Here is a 25,921-nt window from a genome sequence, read left to right as displayed (position 1 = left end):
GACCGAATGAGTTCCAAAGGAGGCAAGTGAGGAAGGCACCTTCCTACTGAGCTGCTGGGATTCACTTCCCAGTACTTCTCTCTTTCAGATCACCTTCTGGCTAATTGCTACAAAACATTTTATAGGTATCAAAAAGGAAAGAGTAGTCCCATCTTTGTCTATTCTTCTAGGCCACTTCAGAGCCTTCTGGAGATAGACAGGGTATGTCACTGGGTTTCTCCCACTTTTAACAATATTTTCTAAGCTATGGTAATGCTGACATGTCTGCACTACATAATTCCTACAGCTACAGTTCACAGATGTTTCTTCTTGTTCTTTATTTTCCCTAGCTTTCCTTTTCTCAGTTCTCTATTCTTCCGAGTAGCTAACAGCTCTTCAGAAAGCTACATGTGACAGCAGAGACAGAAGTTGATAAAGAAGATTTCTTTTGGCTTTCCTTACTGATTCTGGTATCTTTAGAGGGCAGGGAAAATAGGAAAGCTAGCAGAGAAGTCAGGAAGACAGCCTGCATAGTTCTTCTACTGCAGCTTTCCAAGATCTGAGCAAAAAAACATGGGCAATAACACCGTAAGTCTGCAAGTTTAGGAAAAACCCTAAAACCTCTTGTACTTGTCTATTCTAATCAGTGCAGTTATCTTCAAATCAAAGATCAGCAGCTCTGACTTTATAAGGGATCTTAGCTTCTATAGCTGCTAACTGACAACACTTACAGGGAAGTTTTCCTTCTTGTCATGGCCAGAGAGGCTCAAGGTGTGCATCATAACAAAATTCATAAACATATGCTATAGACATATTCTCTTTCTAAGAACACTGCCAAACACACAGAACATTTATTTATCTTAATGATATTTATCTGAAAAAAAAAAACCCACAATACTTCAAATAAACACATAAATTTGTAGCTGCTGTAAACTTTATAACTTTCCTTAAATTCTAGTCTGCATGAATTTGTTACATTCCCTCCTGAAAGAAAGAACCTGTGGAGCATTTATTGAAGTGCTGGTATTTGCTTGTAGTACATCAGTCCCATATTCTGAAGGGGAAAGGGGAGCCAGAAAGCCTCAAATGAAAAACAGGAAAAGGTTACATCTAGGAATCAATTAAACAAGATCTTCAAAGACCTTTCTGCCTCCCCCCAACTCCCACATTCCAGGGAAAAATGATCCCTCACTCGCTGTCCTATTCCCATAGCTCAAATGATAATCAGAAATCCCTAGAATCCAATGTTTATTTTGTTTGGCAAATTATACTTTTATGAACACCTGTTTACATCTTCATTGTCCCACAAGCTGGATGAACTCAATTTGCAATGCAAATTAGACTATCATGTGGCAAAACTAACTTCAAAGAGGAAAAAAAAAATCGGAGAGAGCACAAAGCATCTTGGATCTTCTTTTTTTCCTCCAGAAACCTTACATTTGTTAGAAGGATGCCAAATGGGCAGCCCCAGAAACTAAAATCCTTTCTGCACACAGCAGATACCATGTACTGACAATGATAGCACAAGAACCAGCTTTTCTTACTCTCAAGTCCCATGCCACGTTTCAAAGCAAGACTGCAGTAAGGAAGGATGAATTACATTAGAATTATTTTACTGTCAGACATCATTTTACCGTACTCAATCTATGCATACTGTCAGCAAGGTTCTTAATAGTTAATAGGTTCTGATACTATTTGAATAGTTAAAACAGTGTCATAAAGCCCAAAATGGCTGGGAGCAACATAGTACAGATAAGTCACGAACAAAGAAACATGCCAGATCAGTATAACAAAAGCCATAATCTGATCTTGGATCCAGTGGCTTTTGGATCTCAGTCTATCCAACCCATCATGAGAAGGTCTCGGGTCCAATATGACAAGATCAGTTTACAATATAAATGAGAAAAGGACTCGAGTTCCTATTTCAGTTTCATGCATAAACCACTACTGTCCCATAAAAATGGCTATTTTTCACTATCTTAAAATGTTCACATTCACTCTTCATTTATAGCAAGTCACATTTTATGTGACTATTATTGGACCGACATCCCAACAAATTATGTAATGAGAACAAATACAAAACCTGGGGAGGACGATTCTTTAACACAGTATGCAAAACCCAAACATGGTAGAAAAATCCTGGTCAGACTTAACCTGGAAAGTTAACTGAAGGTAGGCTGCAGGAAAACTGTCATGTTTGCGGTTTAACTCCTTGAATATTGTGGACCCCATCCCTCTATCTAGTACACAATGTGTCATATGCTTTATGGCATATATTATATTATCTATTAGGTATCTACATACAAAGAAAAAAGTTCCTGACCTGGACAAGTCAGGTTGCAAGAATGGATTTTTTCAATTCTGCCTAGCACAGCCATGACAGGCAATCATTGCCCTTTGCTATGCAGAATTGTTTCTGAGCGCTGTTGGGGTATTTAGATACTGGCCTCATGTGCAAGATCTTATCAAACTAGACGTATTTTTGTGCTTCCCAATTGTAAAGACATCCCTTAAAGTGGCTAAGACATATTTCACTTATATGCCGGAGAATCCACATCAGTGAAAACACCTTGATGAAGCCAACCTGACCAGCAGGCTTTTAGAGCGACTGTGGTAATGTAATGAAGAACTGGACACTCCAGTAGAGAACATCAATCACCCACCAGTGCTGAGATCGCCCAAGCTGGTTACAATGCAAACACCAGCACAAAGCTATGTGATGCAATCAAAGTCAAGGTTATGAAATGGCTTATGTTTTCAGGCATGCATTCTTCAAGCATATATAGAACTGCAAGTCCTAGAGAATTTGATATCCCACATTAGTCACACTGGTTTCTACTTAAATGCCTAACTTATTTATCCAGAATACAATCTATTCAGAGCATATTCTCTGGACATTAGCTAAACACAGCACTGCCAAATGCTATGACACACAATCCAGCTATGAGAAATATTAATTGAATGCACTTAGAAGATCACCAAACAATTTACATTTCACCAAACACCAGCGAGTCAAAAATTCAGTTAAAATTACAGAAGGTATGGTAATCAAATTTAATGCAAATAAGTAAGTAAGGTGTTTCTTCATTCTTAGGCCGCAATCCAAATGAATAGAGATAAAAGAAACAGTATGTAAACATACATGGTAGCTGGCCACCAGGTACTAATTGCATTCTGACAGCAAGGGCGTTATATGTTATTTCAAAGCTAACAAAGTATAAAATCATCCTCTAAAGTAAATTCTTCCTTTTTGCTCTTTTTTCTATAAATGTTTCTCAGCTGCCTTTAAAAACATCTGATTTGCTGTATCTCTGTGTGCTAACCATAAAGTCTGCCAAGAGTCTCGTAAGGAAGAAAAAATGCATAGTTTACAATGTACTGAGACGCTGGATTTACAGGGCTCTGAAGGAGAATCAAAGATCAGTGCTGGTATTATTATCACCCAAACTATTGAACAATGTTGTCTAACAAAAGTGATTCCTTTAAAGAAATTTGTACTTGCTGTAAAAAAGGTGGGGTTTTTTTTTCCAGAAGCAGACCCATTTTCCTTAAAAAGGCAGCCTTGAGAAACAAACAGTACATTCCCTCTTCCGAATATTTAGTAAATATCCAGCAATATCATAATTATGACAGAGCCCTAAAACACTACTGGTGATATGGAAATACTATCTTTATTTCAGGCAATTTTGTGGTATTACAGCAAACTGTGTATCATAATGTATCTCAGAATTTATTTAGCATTATGCAGTTATTTCTGATGTATTTAGAAATTGAAATTGTCTTAGGGGATTGTTCTTCCAATTGCGTTTCAGTTGATGCTTTTTAGGGCCTTTTTAGAAAATTTGTAGGAATTCCAGAGCAAGCATCTTCATTGATGACAACGATTCACTTTTCAAATAAGAACAGTAATAGCAAAGAAGAACAGAGGGGAAAAGAAAAATTACTCACATGGTGCTCTGAAACGTTTAGCACTTTGTATTTAAAAATTTAAGCTCAGAACCTTGCTGGAGGGGGGAAAATTGTACATGACATGATAGTTTTTAAATGTCACAAAAAACCCAACCCAAAACATGATCAACAAAGCACCCCCACACCCAACATACCAATAAGTATGTGACCTATACTCTTACAGAGGCATAAGGAGGGAAGAAAGCCACCCGGAGAAGCACAGTACAGATGCCCCTGAAATGGTTCAGAAAACCTCAAGTGAATCATGAGAGCAGCTATTCTTACACGGCTCACTCAAAAGTTCAGTCAGCATCCCCTCCAAGGACTCGAGAAAAACATTATTTCTATATGGGAGAACAAAATTAGATGGAAGAAGTAGTGCTGGAGACCTTGCAGGAGCTCCTTGCCATCTCCAAATGGCTTCTGGTCGCTTGCTTGCTTTCTTAACAGAATTGCAGTGAATGGGATTGTAATACCAGCCTAAGGTTGGTGATATCAGTGGTTACAATAGGGCAGACTTCCACACTGAAAGCTTCAGGCTAAGATCGAGTCCTTGGAGAGGCTTTTAGAAGCAAGAATGGCTGTCAATGGAAATCAGCTTTCCCATTTGCTTTGGGCTCTCATTTCCCAGCTTCTTATGACTCTCATTCTGTAATACAGCAGTGATTTGTCTTTCTTAAAGAGCTCCTGCTACCTGTACAAATTTTGTGTGATTACTAGGCAGCATGTTTTTTCTCCATTTATCAATATTGCTGTTCAGAGTAAAACAGAACCAGATTTTAAAATAAGCATTTAAGAGTATCTTTACTGATTTGTGACATACATCTTAGATGTTTTTCATTTTCCTCTCTAAAGCATGCTTTTCAGCTGTTAGGCTAGAACGGAATCAAGGTCAGGTTAATGCTGCTGAAATCTTAAAGAAAAAAAATTCTAAAGAAACAGTGAAAAGTACCTCTGACACTCGACAGTTTTTCATTACTACAGCAAAGCTCCCCAGAGTATCCTGGCCTGTGAAGAACAGTAGGGGAATCTTTGCTAAACCACACTTTCAGTATCAATAGTGATGTACATTTGTACATCCTTATTGGCATTATAGCAATTAGAAAAGTGTAATATTCAGAACTAACTTCTTCTCTAACATAGGAACAATTTGATATTTTAAATGCAGAATGAACTTTCTGTAATTAGTACATGCTCCTTGCTCTCTCAAACATATAAAACTGTTAATCTCTGCAGAAGGGAAGAGTTGTGAGGTTGCCATTTGAACTCTGGATACTTCGAATGTTCCACGGTGTTAATTATCCTAGTAAATACTAGAGATGCCTGTGAGTTTTATTTATTAAACACTTATATAATGTAATTCTACCCTGAAAAGTATTCTTAAGTATCACATACGACTGCATATCCAATGTCAGCCAAGAAATGTTACTCACTAGGCCAGATCTTTTTTTTTTTTCTTTTTTTCTGTAGCACGTATGCTGAAAGATTAAGAAATTCATGAAAATGACTATAGTAAGTAAACTGCAAGCCAGAAGAACTGCAATTGAAAATGCAGGCAGCTCTAGACATCCAGCAATGCATTCCACAGCCACAAATCAGAAGTGAAGGACAAGTCAATATACTGCAAAATGAATAGAGAAGTCTGATAAATGCTGATAATGGATTTGTTCTCTAACTTCAGTGTCATCCAAAAGCACAAAGTACTCACATTTATTTTGCTGCTACCTTCATTCCTGATGTAATACAAATCTCAGATATTAACTTAAAATTCAGTTATCTATTGAAGCAACTCTGAGTCACGAATGAGTTCTTTGTATGTGGGGCAATAATTTTAAAATAACTAGGATGCAAAAGTTACACCCCCCCTAGAAAGTACTCTTTAAAACAGAGCTGGAATCAGGAGGAAAGGCTATATTTTAACTTTTCAATGTAGCCAGAGAGTATACTAGATATTTTCTATAAAACTTTAATTGCATATTGAAATAAACAGTATTTAAATAATCCATTTTAATTTAGCAGCTACATTTGGTCGATGTAGTTAGTGACAGCAAGATTTGAGTTTCTCTCTACTGCTCCAAGCAATAAAATATCCTGAAGACTTTTTGGAAAGCTGATGTCCTGAATAGGAGGAGGAGCTTGGACAAACTGGGTCTCTGCCTCCATGTCTCTACCTCTTCTTCACTATCTCTGCTATTGTAGAAGTTCCAACGTGGTAACCTGCTATGGCAGGAAAAAGTTGACAGTTTCTCTGAGATGGTAGATGTCCATGGCACAGAACCTCTAAAAAAAGAGGGATAATGATGCATTCTCCCATTATTCTACTAAGTGCATGAAAATCCAAGGACTTGAAAGGAAGCCGTCTACTTAACGACTTTGAAAATTAAACAGAAAAGACTGGTAAGAAAATATTTAGCAAACATTGTTTCAGAAAAAAAAAAAGTCAATACATTTTTCAGCAAATTGGAACAACTGGGAAAAGCTGCGTAAATCAGAACTTATTGTTTCAAGAAGAAAAGGAAATCTCTCCTTGAGTAATTGAGGTAGTCAGCAACATCCGTGAAATGTCTCCCTAGAACATTAATATCAGTGAGAGGAAAAAGACAGAGGGATAACATTTTCCATCTACAATAAGAGGAAAGGAAAAGGAAATTATTTTGGATTTGGTTTTCAGGAAAAAAGCTAATTAAGTAGAGTGAACAGAAAATAATTGCTAGTCTGAACCCAGGTGAAGCTTCCTCCAGCAATACCTGCAAACAACATCCCAAGCCGTGCTTTCAGAAGTCTCCTTGTGCCCGTGGATCCAGGGGTAACTAAACCCCTGGATCTTCCCAACAGTCTCTCTCCTTAGTCTTGCAGAATGTAAATGGATTCTCAGGCAGATGTGCAAATAAAAATTGCTGTACTAAAATGCATTATTCTGAGTGTTTTACCATGCTGCTTAAAATCCAAGCAAGTGGCAAGTCTAGCAGTATGTCCTATTTACAAATTTAAAATATTCTAATGCCAAAGAAGTGAATTAGGGAAGTGTCTCCTAACACAACTTTCCACTTGCTCTCTCCATAGAGATTCGAGTCAGTAAGAGCAAGGAAGGATGGGTACTGGACTTTTAAGTTCCTCCATACACAGTGTGTAGCTGGAGCACTTGTCAACAGCACCTTCAGCAAACAGCTTTCCAGGAGCCAGGGTCTGTAAAGCTTCAATCCACAAACAGGAACAAGACTGAGTTGTCAGCACAATGAGTCTTAAAGCAGTAAAGGACCAAATAATTAAATAAATAAAAGGAAAAAAATATTGGTCATCTCATTCAGTCAAGGTGGCCTCTTTCAGCCTCCTGGTTCTCTACATGTCCTAGTTTTGGCTGGGACAGGGTTCATTTTCTTCCTAGTAGCTGGTATGGTGCCGTGTTTTGGATTTAGTACTAGAATAATGTTGATAACACACTGATGTTTTAGTTGTTTCTGGGTAGTGTTTAGACTGGCCAAGGACTTCTCAGCTCTCAGCTCTGCCAGGTACACAAGAAGCTGGGAGGGAGCACAGCCAGGAGAGCTGACCAAAACCGACCAAAGGGCTATTCCATACCATATGACGTCCTGTTCAGTATATAAGCTGGGGGAAAAAGAAGGAAGGGGGGGACATTCAGAGTGATGGCATTTGTCTTCCCAAGTAACCATTAGGTGTGATGGAGCCCTGCTTTCCTGGGGATGGCTGAGCACCTGCCTGCCCATGGGAAGTGGTGAATGAATTCCTTGCTTTGCTTGCGTGCCCGGCTTTTGCTTTCCCTATTAAACTGTCTTTATCTCAACCCAGAAGTTTTCTCACTTTTACTCCTCTGATTCTCTCCCCCATTCCATTGTAGGGGGAGTGAGCGAGCGGCTGCGTGGTGCTGAGTTGCCAGCCAGGGTTAAACCACAACACTACGGAAGGAAGATAATTGGACCATAACGAAAAAAGAAGGGCACTTTTCTGGCTTTTAAAATAGATTCGTTTTTATCAAGCAGGTTTACTAATTGCATTACAACACTAGAAAAGTATTCTTAAAATTTGTAATACTGTGGAAGCAAAGAAAAGAAATTTGCAAACAAATAATTTCCATTTTCCTTGTGTATTTTTAAACAGTGCTTTAGAACAAAATTTAACTGTGCTACCCAGTGCACAGTCTTTCACAAGTCTGATACAACTGAGGAGTCGTGAAGTTTGGAGGATTTTTTAAAGGCAGATATTACAGCAGTAGCATGCTATGGTGAAAGCATCAAACCAAGCTGATGGGAAATACAGAAAACCATGTCAATATTATTAGCACTTTGGACTGAAATGAGACAGTTTTCATGTCATATTTCCTTTCCATTAAAATGGACTGCCCACTGCTGTCTGTGTTTTGGGGGTTTTTTTCTTTCCCCTGAAAGTGGCAGTAAACCAGCCTAAAGACATTGTTATTTTCCTTACTTGATGTTTAGAGTAATTATTAATAAGCTGCCCTATACTAGTCTTCCACGCCACCATTTTACACTAATGCATCGTGTTGTAAATATCACTGTACCATCAGGCTGTATTAGCACTCAGTCTCATCAAGTGATGTATGATCTACATTGCATTTTAGATCAATTTTAATATTTGGAAAGCCCAGAAGGGTTGCTCCCAGAGGCAGGATGACTGACCAATCAATTTGTTGACAGCAGCGAAGTGAACCAGCATTACTGGCTTTTAGTCCAACCGCATGTGTTTGGGCAAGAGATATAGGATAATCAGTTTTATCTGGGGATTATGCTAGTCAGAAGATCCCAAAATTAGAGAAAGGCTAGAAAATATGATGGGAACATCTGGGCACCCAATTTGAGCATCTCCTGCTACAAGTAACTATCCAATGTAACTGAATAAGCATGCAATTAAGTCAAGCAAGTCTCTGTGCGAACTAAATAGGGAGGTACGGGAATTCTGGTTCTGGGTACATGTGCCTTGGTCACTATTTGGAGTATATGTTCCTCTACTAAAGCCTCGGTCTCAAAATTAAGAGGCCAATTTTACTATTTTATGGACTTTTTACATGCGGGTATGTACATTGCTATTTATAGGCACTAAATGAGTGGGTTTGTCTTCCATTGCTCAAACCTCACCAATCATACAGACCGACCACAGCACTGACTCCAGACTCCACAGGCAGGGCTGTGGGAGGGAGGGACGCTCCAATCCTTTTGTTCTGTTTACGTGCATTTGCTGGCCAGAAGGAACGTTCAAGTCCCATCTTGAAAGACTGGAAGGCTTCCTCAGTTCTTGTCGTAATGAAATCTCAACTGAAGTTAAAGAAGGGGTTTAACAGTATTTCACACGTGCAAAGTGCTATTGTAAGAGGGAGGTGCATTACTTTTTTGAAAATGAACTGTTTTCTAAATTCAGAGAGGAAGTCAGTGACAACCATGTTAATTCATATCTCTCAATTCCCACTCCAGTTCCCTGTATCTAAAAATATAATACTTCCCTTTAAGAAAAAGACAATTGACATAGCATTCTCAATGTTACTGTGATTACTAAGTATCTGAAGTAAGCCCAGCTGTGTATAATGTTAAACAGATATAAGTCTAACTATTCACTTTTAGAATTGAGAAAAACCCTACGAGGTGATAGTCTTACAAGACACCCCCAGGTCTTACTGGTTGACCCTGGGTCAACAGATTGCACAAATCACAGAGTTTATAAAATATTGTTTGTGAGGCCATAACAACTCATCCTTTGTGATGTGCAGAAGCACACGTATATGTACCTATACCTCATATATTTATGTATAATATGTACATACACCCTCCACCCATAAGTTGCCCAGCTGTTGAAGGCAGACAGAAGTCCACTGGTCCATATGTTCTGAAGGTCTTCCTAATATGAAAAGACCTCTTAAATATTTTGGTCAATTACCAAGCAGATAGCAATATGAACATTACAATATAATGAAGCTTTATACAGTAAATATGCTATTACATAGTAATACTTGTAATATGTAATAGTTGATTTTTTTTAGCTGACTGGGCTATTTACCTTTGGGTTTAGTAAGATCACAACTGTATACTGTGCCCTTCTTATCATATAGCAGCTCTACTTTGTACTCACTTTTGATCTGTGGCTGCACATGGGTCCCCCAAAGAACTGCCAGCTATTTACTATACAGGCAAGGGATGGAGGGAGCTAAGATGTTGCAGCCACCAACACTGAAAACTAGTCATCCTTCTTTAAAGGTAATGTTAAAACTTCACTTCCTGTAGCTTATGATTAAGCACAATAGTTGAATAAAACATAAGATCTTTCTTCTGACAGTACCAGCATTCAGAGAAAAGTACACGCTTGATGAACTGCTGCAGACTTAGTCCAGTCCCTTCTAAGAGTGGATAATTTCATTAAGTGATTATTGCTTACATACCCAATTAAGAAGAGAGAAAACATGGACCAAGATGCTTTAAGGGCTTTATAGGTGAAAAAGAAGATCTTGGAGTTAATATGACATATGACGAGCAATTAATCTCACTGGGCCCTGACTACAATTCTAGCTTATGAGAGCTTAAAAAAAATAAAGCCAATCTAAGTAGCAACATTTTCTGTAGGCGCTATATTTTGTCAAAGTGAAGCAAACTAATCACAACCATTGGCCAATAATTTTGAAATATAAACCACCTTCTCTAAAGCAAATGTAGGAATTTAAAACGATGCAGTAAATTTAGCCCAGAACACCCTTCTCAAGATTTTAAAACAGCACCCCCTGAACCATAACCCAAGAGCTGGGTGACCAATCAAGACACGATCAATAATAGCTCCTTTTCCAGTAACTTGTAAAAATAATCCAGACACCCAAGCTTTAGTAAAAACTGGGTAATAATAAGTCTGGTAGAACCAATTAATTTTTTTTTTTTTAAAAAGGAAAAGAAGGTAACATTAGCATTATTCATGTCCTGAAATTATATCAGGTGATCTGCTCAAAAGGGTATCTTAAAAGTCTATCAAATTCAGCAATACTTGCTAATTTCTCTAGATGAGTAAAGGAAAATGATATTAATTTTTTCCCCTACTCTGTGCAATCACAACTCCCTTTGTCTCTTCCTTGGAATTTTATATCTCATAGTATTCCTGTCTTTCCAAGTGACTAATATGACCCCTAACCAAATGCCTAGGAAACTGTTATTTACATTTATTCAGAATCTTTACATAGCAGCTTTACAAAGGACCAATTTAATGAGGCTATTATCTGCCAATTCAGATATAAAAATATTTTTTCTAATTTATTTAGATACTTGCTCAAAACAGCGCACACCAGTATCTATCTGCAGAAAACCATAGATAATTTTAGCCCATGTTTCCTGCACTAAATCTATCTGCTGTGTTCTCACTTTATAGTAGCAAATTATGAAAAGAAAGGGCACAAGAACCATAACAGAACTATTGCAATTCATAAAGAAAACTATGTCCTATGATGATAAGTATCGCAGCAAGGTATATAATTAAGAGTGGCTATAACAACAACATATAAATTAGATAATCATGGATTAAGCAATCCCTTGGGGGGTTCTCTCTTGCCCTAGAAAACATGTAACAAGCTCCTTAGATAGAAGGCAATAGCTATTAAGTATTTGAGGGAGAAATATGACTATAAAGAAAAACAGAACAAAACAAAAGAACACACAGTAAGAGAAAAATCTTAGTTTACATTCTAAAGACAGCTCTCATTTTTGGTATTTTATTTTAATATACTTACTGGTACAGTTTTCACCCATTAAATCTGCTGACATCTGTTGGCTAAAGAGCACATGTCAGATTATCGTGAAGTGCAATATCAAATAAACACTAGCTGCTTCTTAAGGTGACAGTAGGGAGATACAAAACACTGCAGCTATTACCAGAAACGTAATTTTTCTAGTTGTTGTTTCTTACATCAATTTAATAATCCCAGGTGTCCTGGGCACCAGACATATAATAATCTTCATAAATCCTAATTCACAGCCATACCATCTGTCAAAAATATTTTTTATGTCTCCTAATAGATATGCTACATAATTGCTCTCACAGTAGGACAAAAATACATGGTTGCACTAATTTGCTTTACCAGTGGAATAGCTCATTATCAAAAATAACCCCACCACATTACTAGGGTTTCTAGCACTCTTCATATATCAAAACTAATCCTTCCATTCTGTTATTTTCTATAACCTTAAATTCCCAGTGAAAGCAGATCAAGACTGAATTATCTGGAAATTGTACTATAATAATGGAAAACTCACAAGCATGAAAAAATACAAACGTAATATCTCTTGCTATTATGATGGTGTTGCAGTTAAAATTAGAAGCTTTGTATTTCAGTGTCACAAAGAGACTAATTTAAGTTCTTGGCCCTGCAGAGCGCTAAGCATTTTGGCCCCAATCCAGAAAAGCACTTAAATGTGTGTATGACTTTTAGTTCATGAGCCTGAAGCAACTTCAGCGGGATCGTACATGCTTGATTAGGCCCAGAGCACTCATTACCCTGCTGGACAACGCATCTCCCTCGGCCTGACTCAGCATTGGGAGATGACCCTCCCAGACCTCCATCTGTACTCATGGAGATGGAGAAGATACTCCACGTGGGACTGTTCAAAGCAGGAGCTTCTGTTCCCACTCTGCGGAAGATGAAACGTTTGGACTAAAGCTGGCCTTTGAGAACACCCTTCCTCAACAAGTTCATAAATATCTGCGGTTCTGTTCCTCTAACATGCATGCAATATCAAAACCTCTTAAAATAATGCAGGCTGCAGGTATTGCAGTTGTTATGAGAGGTTCTGTTACAAGTTGCCAGTTGCAGCAAGATGATCTTGGTGTAAGCTTTTATTTGTGCATTAGTTTAAACAAGTTGTGCAACTTTAGACAGGAATAAGTACCTGAGAATTCAGTAATTGTACAGAAAACAAATCCAATAGTACCTAAGTAAATGGGAAATTCCAAAGATGGTGACAGTTACCAAAAAAATACTCCAGAAGATACTTCAAAAAATCATACTCAACCTCATTTCCCTTTTGAATGAGGAAGTGACCCATGAACAAAGTATTACTTCATTCTTCTTTAAATCACACTTCTAAAAGCACTTTCCATGTTTCACAAAGTCTACATCTACTAAATTGTAAAATAGATTATATTTTAAAATAAAAGCAACTTTCCAGCAATTGAAAGACACAGCTGAAAAGCTAAACACTCTTCTGTTAAACTCTGCATGACAAATATCTGATACTACTTTGCAGTCTAAGAGGTATCTTTTAACATACTGTACTATGTTTATGAAGTATTCTTGTTTTAATGCTAAGTTTATTATTTCAATTAATGTTCTATTTCTCAATTACATATGAATATATAATAAAATGCTTTTTTGCTACATTGGTAGATATCTCCCACAATTTTATAAAAACATACTTACTACTGCAAATAGGAATATTGCTTCCCTAATGGCCAGAATTATCCATTTCATTTCGATGATCCTCAGCTACTCTATTAAATTTGAGAAATGGAGAACTCCTTTGAGTATATGTGAAGTCCAAACACCCAAATCCAGAGACTGGAATTAATAACTTAGATACTACCAAATGCTGTATCTGCTGTATCTTAATTTAATTGATGTTGACACAAGCCAGTTCATGCAAGTATTTTTGTGACATACTAAGTAAGTCTTTTCCTATAAAGATTAAAATAAATCGCTGTTTTATTTTCACTGGAATATCTGCTATTTTATTTTGAAAACTTTGCTTCTTTCCTCTAACTCATGAACACTTAAAATCTACACAAGTTCCTATTTTACTGAAATTCCACAGAATTGAACAAACCACTGACACTACAGTAACTGGCAGCTCACAATACCTAGCGAGAACATCCCATTAAGGGAAGCTATACCTGTGCAGTAGGTAACCACAACACGAATGCATTATACTGCCTCAAAATTGCAGGACTTCGTTTGCAAAACGCCTTGGCTCAGATGTGCATGGATCCAGAAGTCAGACTAAAATTTTGCAATTAATTGTAACTAATTCATACTGCCATGTTACCAGAAGGCAAACCACTCATTACTTATGATGAATTAGAGATTTCTGTAGCAGACACAGTTTTTAATTTGAAATTAAAAAGGGAGACAGATCACACACATGTTGATCACTCTTAAAGATGCAACATTATCACACACACCTCTGGTATACCAGGGGACTTAGCAATAGTAAGTACTAACATGGCATTGAGAAGAGAGAGACAGAGACCTAGTTAATTCTAAGGCTAGATATGAGAGAGAGAGGAAATACAGGTTAAGCAAAAAAAAAATAAATCCACCACAAAAGCACTAAAAGTCCAAGCAAAATGTCTCACAGTTATCTTAAAAATATCTAAAACTATATGGCAATGGAAAACAGACTCATACTCATTGCAAAACCATTTTCAGAGGAGGTGGAGAGGAAAATATGTGTACATCATATGCAGAAATATTCTGAATAGCCCTCTTTGGTATACATGGATTAAATATTAAATAAACCAGATGAAGAAAAAGAAGTCCAGATTTACAGCCACACAGTACTGAAACAGAAAGCAAACACACAATAAAGACAGTCTATTATACTCACACATTTACAACGTTACCTATAATAGTAGCTGTGGAAATAAATTACTTATGTAAACGTTTGACATTTTCCATCACTACTCACCACGCTAATGCTTCTATGCAATTCATTAACATTCTAGCTACAGTTTCATGCTTGCATGTCTCAAGTATAAAAAAAAGATACTCAGCAATACCACACAGCCCAGCCTTCTTACCATTTCTTTTTCAAATCAGTATTGGTGGCATTGCTAATATTGCCATCTAATTACTAGCATTGCTTCTTTTATGATAAGTGACAAGGAAGGCTGAGTAAGCAGTCAGTCTACGGAAGATGTGAATGCATTGAAACCTTCTCCTGCAGGACATTCATGCTTTTTAAATGAGCTGCTGTGGAAGTTTCATCATGTGTGTGTAAGGAAATAGTCTCCTACCTGTGGAGGTTGGTTGTACATCGGTCTGGTCTCCGGAAATGAAGTTTTGTCCTTTGACTCTGTACTTTGATCATCAATTGTGTCACCTAACAAAGTAAAAAAAAAACAACTATTTAATCACTGAAATCCTTCATACTTTATACAGAATAAGAAAAACTCTTGAGTCTAAAACCAAATTATACAGTTCCCTGGGAAAGGGGGAACTCTGTGGGTACATGTGTATTTTACAATTTTGAACACAAGGAAAAACACTGAGAAGTGGTCTGCAAAACCCAGGAATAAATCTGTGTGAATTAGTTAAAGGGAAAAATCCAGAAGGAAAAAAAAAAAAGAGAGAAAGAAAAAAAGCAGAGTCCCTAATTTTGCACACTTTAGGACCATTAAGTTCTAATAATGGCAAAGTGTCAAACAAAGGAGACATAGCAGTGCAAAAGCGATACCAGGTGCGCACATCCATCACGTCCCAGTCCCACGTCAGGCTAGGAGGACATGTGCACTGTTACTCTGTCCTCATTTGTAACCTCGTTTCCACACAGAGGATATCTGTGCATGAGTGCTGAAAGAGAGATGCAACGTACTGAGGGACACTGCCTGGGTTTGACCATACCGGGACAATGACTACTTGGCAGGCCGGGCGCTAACCTCCTCCCATTGCATAGACATGGCTACCTCTGCCCAAGATTTTATGGAGACATAACTCCATTGATCCCAAAAGCTGCAGCTGCTACCAACCTAAGATGGGCAGATCACAGCAATAAGCTAGAGACAGAGTATTTATATTGGTTTTAAAGACAGAAGGTACATTATTAATTTTATTAAAAAGGTAGAGGTAGTAAAACAAAAAAAAGCAGCATTTGTTTCTCAGATATTGTAAACTAGCACAGTATCTAACTAGCCTATCTTCTCCAATCTTCTTTGTCAGTGGGAGGGTGTACAAGAAGTTGTAAAGATTTTGTGGATTATCTCCTTCTGCTGTTAGTGCTACTCAGCAAATAGTAGGAGAAGACAATTTAGAAAGATGAAAGATTTAGTCACTTAATTCTGGTTTTATTTTTATTTGATCTGATACTGCTTTCTGTAATGGTGTATTTTGAAAGTCTGTATCCTTAAAGAGTCCTGCAGCAACAACTCTAAATGGAAGAGTTTAAGTTACTGTAGTTTAACTCCTTTGCTAAGCCTGTGGTTTTGGTTGTCCTGTTCCATTTTCTCCAGAGGTTTAGTTAGAGCTGATACACCTAGCAGAAGCTGTTGGGAACAGCAGCCAGCTTTTGCCCATGCCCAGTTAGCCTGGAAGCCAGTGACAGCCAGGTTCACATATACTTGCTCCATGCTGTCATCGGCCCCCAAGGACTGACTGGTCAGGTCTCCCAGGTACAATGTAATATTTGGCAAAGTATCTTATACAAACAAGCAGTAATATTTAGTCATCGGGCATGCTTTTTAATACTCAAATATTATTCCTAAATGTATTTTGAGAATCATCAATAAATTATCTTTGTTATAGGTCATTGATGCCTATTAATTCCATTGATGTCTACATTTTTCAAGATCTTTTCTGGAGTTAAAAATGCTTCTCAGTAAACTAGTAATTGTCTACATAAAATAACTCCACACCATCTCTTAAAAAAAAGGGGGAGGGAAGACCAAAGAAGATGGGGAGTCAGTTAATCTTCAATTCCACCCCGCAGTACTGTGAAAAACAAAATTTGTACGTGCCTATAAGATAATGAGGTAAGTAACTGCCATGAAAATAAATTACATCAAACCATTACTTTACATTTGTAACGAAGTAAAGAGGCCTGCAAAGAAAAATTATTACAGGTCTTGTAAATGCACTCTACAGTGAAAGACTGCAAAAACTTGGGGAGGCATGAAAATGGTTAACAGATATATGAAGATGACAGTAAGACATATTTTTGGTACATTTCCTGTGGATGAGAGTGCAAACAAGTTTAAATTGTACCAAATTTAGGCTAGATCAGTTTCTCCAGGAGTAAGGCTACTTAAGCGCTTGAAACAACCTACGGAAATGGTCTCTCTAAACAGTGGTCCATCTCCAAAAGATTTCAGAGGTAGGTTGAAGAAATATCTGTCATGAATTATTTCAATCCTGCCAAGACAAGGAAGATGAACGACCTTTTGTGTTCCCTTCTAGTCCTGCATTCCATGACGGATGTAAGAGGAAAGACTCCACAGGATACCCCTCCCTAAAATCAGGCTTTGTCAAGGGACCTTATGCTGGCTGCATGGAGACTTGTGAAGATGCAAGTAGACTGCAGCGAGCTGGACAAAGACTCATCAAGTGTGTAAAGGAAGAGCTGCGTAGCCAGTTTAGTAGCAAAGGGATAGCTAATTGAATTCAGTGAGATGACTCATATTGGGTAGAGTTAGGTATAAGCATAAACATACTGAAAGGGACTTACTCAGAAGATTTAAGAAACACAGGAACCAACTTTTTACTCCTTGTCTTTACATACTGTTCCTGAGAAAGCACACAGAAGTTTTTATATGCAAAAACCAAAAGACCAAATTCATGTGTGTTAATGCTATCCAGAATATACTTTCCTCCTGTGATTAGTTTTCCTTAAGATGAAAAGAAATCTTTGATTGAAATCAGGACCAAAAGGTCAAAAATGTAAAAATGTTCACAGGAAAGGAAGAATAAAACCAGCTCATTTGGAGAGAAATAAAATTTTTTGTCTTAGAACTTTGACATCCAACTCCCAGAGGTCTTAAGTTCTTAAGGAGGACAAAATACACAAATAACTATAGTTTCACAACCCAAAATGACTTTGTAAACTGAACTTTAATGCAGAGCTCTTCTTTGGGGGGGGAGGGAGAGGGAAAGGCAAATGGAAAACCCCAACATCTTGCCCACTATCAGGTGTATGGTCCTGCAAGGGTAAGCCATGAATCTTTGTATACACTGTTATTATTTGAGCTAATGGAGTTAAAACAGTTATAGGCAGCTGCACACCAAGCTGCCCGAGATGTCCACTAGGATAGAATCGTTTTCTGGAGAAATCAGTATTTTCCGTGCACTTCTTTCACCAGTTCCTATCTCAAATATCCAAACAGATTAGTCATCCTTATTTCTACTAGCACAAATAATGAATTAACTCTCACATACCTCTCCAGCTCAATCCCAAACTTATCAAGCTTGCCATTGTTTAGCCACCCTAAAATTTTTTTTGTTCAGCTTGTCTGGGTTTCCCACTCACCTCAGTTCTAATCTGGAAGTCATAGTTTCTCTTCCCTCTTCAGGCTCAGCCTTTCAAATGTTTCCGTCTGACCTAGATTTTCTTCTTCTCCACTGCAACCCTGCAACCTCCTCTTCCTGTCTACCTACATGTTAGGAAGGTGGATGAAGGTAAACACCAAATAGACAAGCATCCCATGACAGCAACCACCTTTGGAAGCGTAAGCTAATGTAAGTTCTTTTGAGCACTTCACACATTCTGGTTGATAAGTTTTTGACTGGGGGGGACGACACACGACCAACCACCCCCCCACCAAAGACCCCAGAAAAAATCCCAAACCCAAACAATTTCCCTTGCAAATTCCTGATGTAAATAGGTATATAATTACAATTTTGCCAAACTATGCAAGTGAAAGCTGGCTCTGAAAAAAATCACAAGCGCATGACCTTAGTAGGCAGGGCTACCAACTCCCCAGCACCACTCCCCAAAAAAGTCTTTCATCAGAAATGAACAGCAAATACGTTCACAGATAAGGCCAGAGGGACCACTGTAATCATCTAGCCTAACCTCCTGTATAAATATAGGCCCTAAGATATTTTGAATTAATTTGTTTTAACTAGAGCAAGTTGAAAGCTGTATTTTAATTAAGAGATAACAGACAAAATTATTCATTTTAAAAAAACAATTGGATTCTGGCTCATATATCCCTTGGTTTAAAAGCATTATGCAAAGTATTTGTCATAAAACTCCTATTAAAAAAAAAAATCTAAGTCACATATCTAAAAAAATTACATACTATTCACAGACTATAGGAATTAGAAATGAAGGGTGCTCCATACAGTATAATATGGTTTAAATATCAGCAGCATAATCTGTGATATGCAGGACATCGCTGGGAAAATTTATTAGGAAAAGAATAATCATGCTTATTGCTGTAAAATAGTCCCTTACTATCAATGGAAAAATATTTTCAAGTTTGAAAAAAGAGCAGTAGACATATTTATCCTACTGTCCAGATGAGCCCATATTTCAAATCCTTAGTCTTGGGAGGCTGTTTTTAAGTTATATTAAGCCTCTTCCAGGCCCAAATGAATGGTGATGCACTCAAAGGTCAGACATACGTTTCTCCTTTCACCAAGCTGGTGCTGGACTTGCACCAACATTCTCCAAGTTCCACTGGTATCTTCTTTTTCCAGTAACGGCAGCCAGGTGTTGCACAGGAAAGGAATATCCAGTCCAGACTTCAGTGTGTACTATGTACATCCCCTCTCAGACCTCAGAACTTTTGGTTTCTTCAGAAATCTGCATTCAGCTGCCTATCTGGACCTCAGCGAACTCTCATATAGAAAGGTTCAACCACAAGTTTGGCTTCTACTCAACAAGGAAGTGGGGTTTCTATTTATACTCTTTCCTCTTCCAGCACTTTGTTATCCTCAAGCTGTGTAGTCTCTTGATCAACAGACAGCATTTAAAAGTCTATCCCACCCTCAGTTTAAAAAATTAAAACCAATTGCAAATGTATTTTAGAGTCTTCTGTAACTTAGGTTGCCATTTGGCCTGCTCCTGTGAGAAAGTGAAGCAGGTCCAACACAGCAAGCAGCTAAGAAGCAGCAAGCTACTAAATACACGGATTTTCAAGTGTCACCTTCAGCTTCAAAAGACAGTCAGCTATTTTTCCATTATATTTTAGTTAGTTGCTTAACTCTTTGTTGCCTGCCATTATCTTCTTTATCCTGCACAGAAATGGCAAGAACAAAGAGAATTCTGCCTTCTACCTGGAAGCAAAAAGACAAAAAGTTTTAAGAGGATTAGTAGGATGTGAAAACAGGAGAGGCTGACTCTGTGGAAGCATCAAGGTTTTACTGCAGTTTCTTGCCCCTCTTTCGTACTCATAAATCTTCCTCTCTCTCCCTGAGATAAGGAAGAACGACAGGCCAGACACACCAATTTTAAGTCATCCTGCTCCAGAATAAACTAACAGAACTTCAGGCTTCAGTCCGTCGATAGTGGCAGCGCTTTCAATCTAGGGAAGTATTGAAGAAGTACTATAATTCCTTTTCTCCTCTGAACATCTGAGTCTCGGGGCTCCGTACAATCTCACTTCTGTGTAAAGGGACAGTATCACTTTTCTGAGTCCTACTCTTCTCTCAGCCTCGTTTAAATAGCCCCCAGCTCCTTCAGCGGGGAGGAAATGTGTTTCTGCAGTCTCTCCCCAGCCCTGCTTGTTTCGCCAGCACCCACTGCCAGGGTCTCACAGCTTCCGTTTGCTTCCAGCACCACTGCAAGCTCATTAGGAAAAAGTTCTTTTCCTTCCTTTGTGCATACAGCAGACGGGCAATCAGCAATGGATGTCAAGTGGCTCCTGTTGCCATCCTCAAGCCTCATCTCAGTCATCCTGGTTCCTTTCAAGAAGGGTCCATAGCTACACTTAGTACCAAAGAGTGCTGAGCTGCCAATCCAGCATATCAGTCAAATATGTCTACCACTCCCTTCCCTCCCAACGAGTGAGCTGGGGACTGCAGTGGGGCAGTACCAGGGAACACCGATGGCAGTATCCAGAACACAAAATTGTGCTGATTTTATGGGAACACGACAATTACACAGAAGACAGAGGGAAAACCTTCAGAAATCTTTGCTAATGAGCACAGAATCACAGAATGGTTTGGGTTGGAAAGGACCATGCCATGTGCTGTGTCGTCGTCCCCCCCCCCCGCAATGTACTATACACAATTATAGCAAAATATAATAAACTGTAAGCAATTTGATACTTTCCATTGGTGATTAGCAGACCGCTCAATGATCCATCTGAATCAAATAAGGCACTGGCCAGGTGCTGTCCTCTTCAATGAGAGGGATGGGACGTAGATGGATCTTTTCTTAAAGTGGGACTACCATTCTGGCCAGCATTAGTGCTATAAAGCCTACACATAATTCCTCATTAGCTTCCATGTGGACATGGCCAAGACATAATAGCCCTATAAGAATATGTATATTTGGCAAAACGATGAAGTCATCCTAGTTTCAGGTCACCTCATCCTGGTTTCATATTAATGCTTTCCATATCAACAGCAGTTTCATTTCAACAAGCTAATAATACCCCTTAAAAATCCAACATATCAGCAAAAAGAGTCTCCACAGCTGCAACTTTCAGCAAAACAAGAGTTTAAGAGTTTATGCTGCATAAGGGTGAATGAGAAGGAAGTCTGTGTAAGCCTGTGCTAAGGCAGAGGTCTGTGTTAGCCTAAGCAGGCACATGGTAAGTCTTTGGCAGCCTTATATTGAGTTTCAGCAGTGTTTTTATAGCTGGATATTAAGGGGTCCTACAAATAAATCTTTGACCAGGAGTAAAACTTACCAGTATCTTCTCTAACTATCCTGACAAACCATGAGAAAAATCTATATAAACCTTGCAAAATGAGAACCCTGAAAGACTGATTTCTTCAAACTTGTAAAAGGGTGGGGGGCAGGGGGGGAGCGGAAGTGTAACAAGGTAAACATTATCCTGAATGTTTTTGCATTTACAGACATGAAGCAACAAGGTTCAGTCCTTTCCCAATTAAGAGGAACAGCAAATCCAACTACAGCACATGCCACTGAAGATTATGGGACTGGCACTCCAAATTGCCAGCCACTTTCAGTTTGGTATCCCATCCTTCTGCAGGTGATATTAACGTAGAGTCTCCATGTTCCTAAACAATTCTGTCACAGCCTTCTCAACCCACATTCCACTATCAAGATCACAGCAAAACCACAGATTAAAAACTCCCCTACTTTTTTTCCCCAAATGATAACTTTCAGGAAGATGGCAATAGAAAAACAATATGAGAGGATTAGAGGCTCCTGTAGAGTTTCAGTATCTCAGATCTACATACTTGTAAGTTTGCAAAAAGCTTTTTATTTCTGTGCTTTTTTGTAATTCCAACTTCTTAAAAAGTTTTACTTTTTTCAAAGCTTTCCTGGATCCTAAAACAAATAACCCTTAGAGTTTAAATCCAACTCCATCTCCAACCACTTCACTGAGGCTAAATCATTCCCACTCCCCCAACCCCCATTTCCAGGGCTTTCCTTTAAGAGGTGGCCAACTCTTTCAGAAATCTGATGAATCAAAAGCTAAAGATCCATAGCAAAATTTTGGTTGGAAGGAATCCCTGGAAGTCACACTAGTCCAACCTCCAGTTCAGTGCAGGGCTAGCTTCAAAGTTAAACTGTGTTCATCAGGTGCTCATCCAGCTGGATTCTTTCAGCTCCAAAGATGGAGATTCTGCAGCCTCTCTTGGCTCTCAGTTATATTTATCCCTCTACTATTTCTTACCTCCAGGTCCACAGTCACATTCAAAGAAAGCTGTAGAATTCATTCATCCATGAGCCAGGATCCCGTGTGATTAAATTTTATTTTACTTTGGTTTTAGCTTACAAAACTTCCATGTCAAACATAAAGAAACGCTGAGGTTCAATCTCATTCTGTTTTACTGGTGTGATACATCATGCAAGTACTTTCCCCTCCATTATTAGCACATGCCAGCCTTTCTAAGCAGCCCACAAAAACACTGAACCCCCTCACCACAGCATATCTCACTTTTCCATTTTGCTGTTTGGACATCCCATCTAGAGTTCATTACCCTAGATTCTGCCACACCTTTCTTATCTAGTTTTGCTATCAGAATGAGCAGGCAATATGACTTATCAGCTACTCAATACATCCTTAGTACTGAGGCAACCAACATAGTACAGATCCAAGTAGGGGCTTACAACACGTTCAATCATTTTTTAAGAAAGAAGTTGAAAACAAAAGCTGCACAAGAGGTGTGTATGTCCTCTAAGTCTTCTGAACCAGCAGTCATGCTTATCTGGGTGTGTGTGCCCATGACTCGGGGAGAACCTCAAAACTATTCACTGCTTGTCCTTTGTTCAACTGATACTGCTGTGCGGAGTAAGCCCCCAGCATATCTATTATATGTTACCATTTACCATGAACCATTTACCATTGTTCTTAAAAAAAAAAATCTGCAAAGCTGCCTGGAAGGCATAGATTAGATGCCACAGGCCAGTTTCTACATGCACTAAGTTGTAGTTCTTGACATTCCTAGAGAACCTTTAAATTTTCCTGTCATTTACTTTATCTGTCAATTAGGCCCCTCCTTTTCATATCAAAACAAATGCAACCTTCCAAGACCAAGTGAATCATACTTTTCTAGGGAAGTAAACCATTTAATCTACCTTTCTGAAAAAGAAAAGTTTTATAAAGTGATAGTAGAGTACTTCTGGCAAGGAACTTTTCTTGTCACTAGTTTGACTAACCTATAAAACCTATGTCAGATTACAGGCTCAGGTGTTGTTCAAAAGGTAAACATGTATTATAACATTCAACCTTTCACTATGAAATTATGATTATTTCACTATCCTAATTAACGATGAGATTAGGACTCCCGCCCTCCTGTTTTATTTGTGCTGTCGTTCTAAAGGCGATCCTTGGCCAGAATGAAAACAGCACACTGAAGCCCACTTTGATGACATTTTCCTAGCACTTAAAAATCTGCAGTGTGGTCTGCCTGCTCAGTCTCTTGGATACACCCATGTAACTTGCACGTCAGTAGGTCCAGCATGCATTAAAATTATTTGCCTGTCAAAAATCAAGGTGCTGATAGCCTAATACTTGCATATGAAGCTTGCTACATAAATGCAAATAATGTTAGAAAACAAATAATGCAAATTTAAGCTGGTTTCCTAAGGAATTAGATTTACATGACAAATCTTCCATCCCTGATAATGCAGGAAAACATTGTCACATGTGGTTGAAACTGGCAGAAAGACAGAAGACTTGAAGATGTTTATGGAATATAATAATCTGCAGCTGGGTAGTAAAAAGGAGGCCAGGAGTAATGACCCTGCTGAAGGAAAAACCCACTGCGCTCTGTTCTTCCTGGCCTGCTAGCAGGTCAATTGGCAAATATTGCTGTGGTCGGTCACTGGGAATGAAGGCAAGGGAGGCCACTAAAATAATGCAGGGAAATAGCCAAGGCTCTCATAGCAGGGTAGAAGGACACAGAGATCCTCAGGGAGGTCCCTGAGAAACTGAACTTCATCATTTCTCCTATTCCAGGGAACACCGTGGTTTATTCTATCTTGATAGCATTTCAGATATGTTTAAACAAGAAATAATTTTTACATAATGAAGAAGAGAGGAAAACTCCACAGAAAAATTTGTAAATCAATCCCTCAGTCTACCCATATTAGGGCCACTTACATCTTTGTCCCACTAACGGCTGTGGTTTGCACTGTTATGAGCAGATGATCATATAGAACCTCATCCCAATAACCAGCCTTCATGTGTGGGCAGCTGCCTACAACATTCATGTTAGTTATTAAGAACTTTTTTGGTCACATCTTCTAGAAATTGTGAAAGTACCAGAAAGCCGAGTCAATACTTTGTTGGAGAAGAATTAATGCATAGGACAGAACACTCATTTAAGGTAACTTTTATGGGACATAATTATAAGACATCTTCCCCAAAGTAAGTCATTTCCTACTTAAAGTGCTACCATCCTCTCAGAGGCATGGAAGCTCCCACTCAATTCTGAAACAAAGTTAAGCAGAATTAATTTAAAACATAAACACCACACACAGTTATATAGGTACATGGATACACAGCTTAGATGTGTTGGTGCCTGTATGTCACACAAATACACCTGATGCAGAAAGTTAAACCGTAATATCTAAGCTTCCGTCAGACACACCTTAGATGAGGCTTACAAAAAGTCTGGCTCAAAAAGCTCCCTTCCCCACATTTTTCTGAAAGTTTTTCTAGACAGCAGCCTGGCAATCTTATGTCATTGTGACAATCTATATAATGTTAATTCTGAGTGTAAAACCTTATGTTACATCCACTGCTGCTTTTGCATTTCTGACACATGCTTGCAGAGTTTTTCTGAACACAGCATATTTTGTTTTCCTCTAAAAAGAAGTATAAACTCTCTGGTTGCATTTTGTGTAGTAACAAGTGTATAAACAAACAAATTGTTACAAAAAGGTTCTGAATATGTATTTCAAAAAAGGGGGGAAACTTAGATCCAAAAGCAATCTTAATAAATTATTCAAAAAACAAACAAAAGATGTGTGCCTCTGTAACTCCTTGCAATATCACTTTTGGTTTACACTGTTAATTCCATTGTATGACTATGACCTGCTGATCTACCTCAGTCTTCAGAAGGGGATCTAAAACCAAAAAACAAACAAACAAAACAGGTTAAGAAGTAGGCAGTCTCCTCAGAAAAATAAAACATAAATCCATTTAACCTGTCCTCAGAAATGGCAAAAACCAGCAGAGTAGCTAATCTTTGGATCAGACCTCTCTCATGTATAACCAGCTCCACACAGATGATTAAAGGGCTACATAATTTTATTTATTTATTTATTTACTTACTTACTTACTCTTTAGAGCATATAGGTCAATAATGTGGATTAACTAGGATTAAAGTGTTATTTTCCGATTACTTTTGTGCTTTAAGCTGGTTTAGTATTTCTAGGAACTTTATTTTAAAGCCAGCTTTGTGGAAGAAACTACACTATGGAACTTCTTCTTTACTTTTGACTTGTGTGTAAACAACATGAAAATGTTCACTTCAACTTGTTATCGCTAGGTTGCTTGATTTTAAAGGGAATGAGATAAATAGCATTAAATGTTCATACAGTTTTAGTATTTCTGGCTTTAGTACATTAAAATCTTTCTACCTTCAATTTCATTTTCACATGACGCAAGCACAGTAGTGGACATTTGTTAGGAAAAATTT

General features: G+C 38.2%; 1 protein-coding gene across 3 annotated transcripts in view; it reads right to left on the bottom strand.

Moving 5' to 3' along the window:
• The window catches only part of UMAD1 (UBAP1-MVB12-associated (UMA) domain containing 1), an 82,942-nt gene that overhangs the window by 3,640 nt on the left and 53,381 nt on the right, over positions 1-25,921 (bottom strand). For 2 of the 3 annotated variants that reach the window (XM_035897013.1, XM_035897017.1), the window contains exon 3: positions 14,935-15,020. In XM_035897013.1, coding sequence (XP_035752906.1) covers positions 14,935-15,020 — 86 coding nt within the window. Of the gene's footprint in view, positions 1-14,934; positions 15,021-22,446; positions 22,671-25,921 lie in introns of those variants that run through there. The other variant, XM_035897020.1, reaches the window with a different exon arrangement.

The sequence above is a fragment of the Egretta garzetta genome, unplaced genomic scaffold, assembly GCF_000687185.1.
Source record: "Egretta garzetta isolate BGI_Z169 unplaced genomic scaffold, ASM68718v1 scaffold30, whole genome shotgun sequence".
Classification (NCBI taxonomy): domain Eukaryota; kingdom Metazoa; phylum Chordata; class Aves; order Pelecaniformes; family Ardeidae; genus Egretta; species Egretta garzetta.
This window is presented reverse-complemented; position numbering and strand designations above follow the sequence as displayed.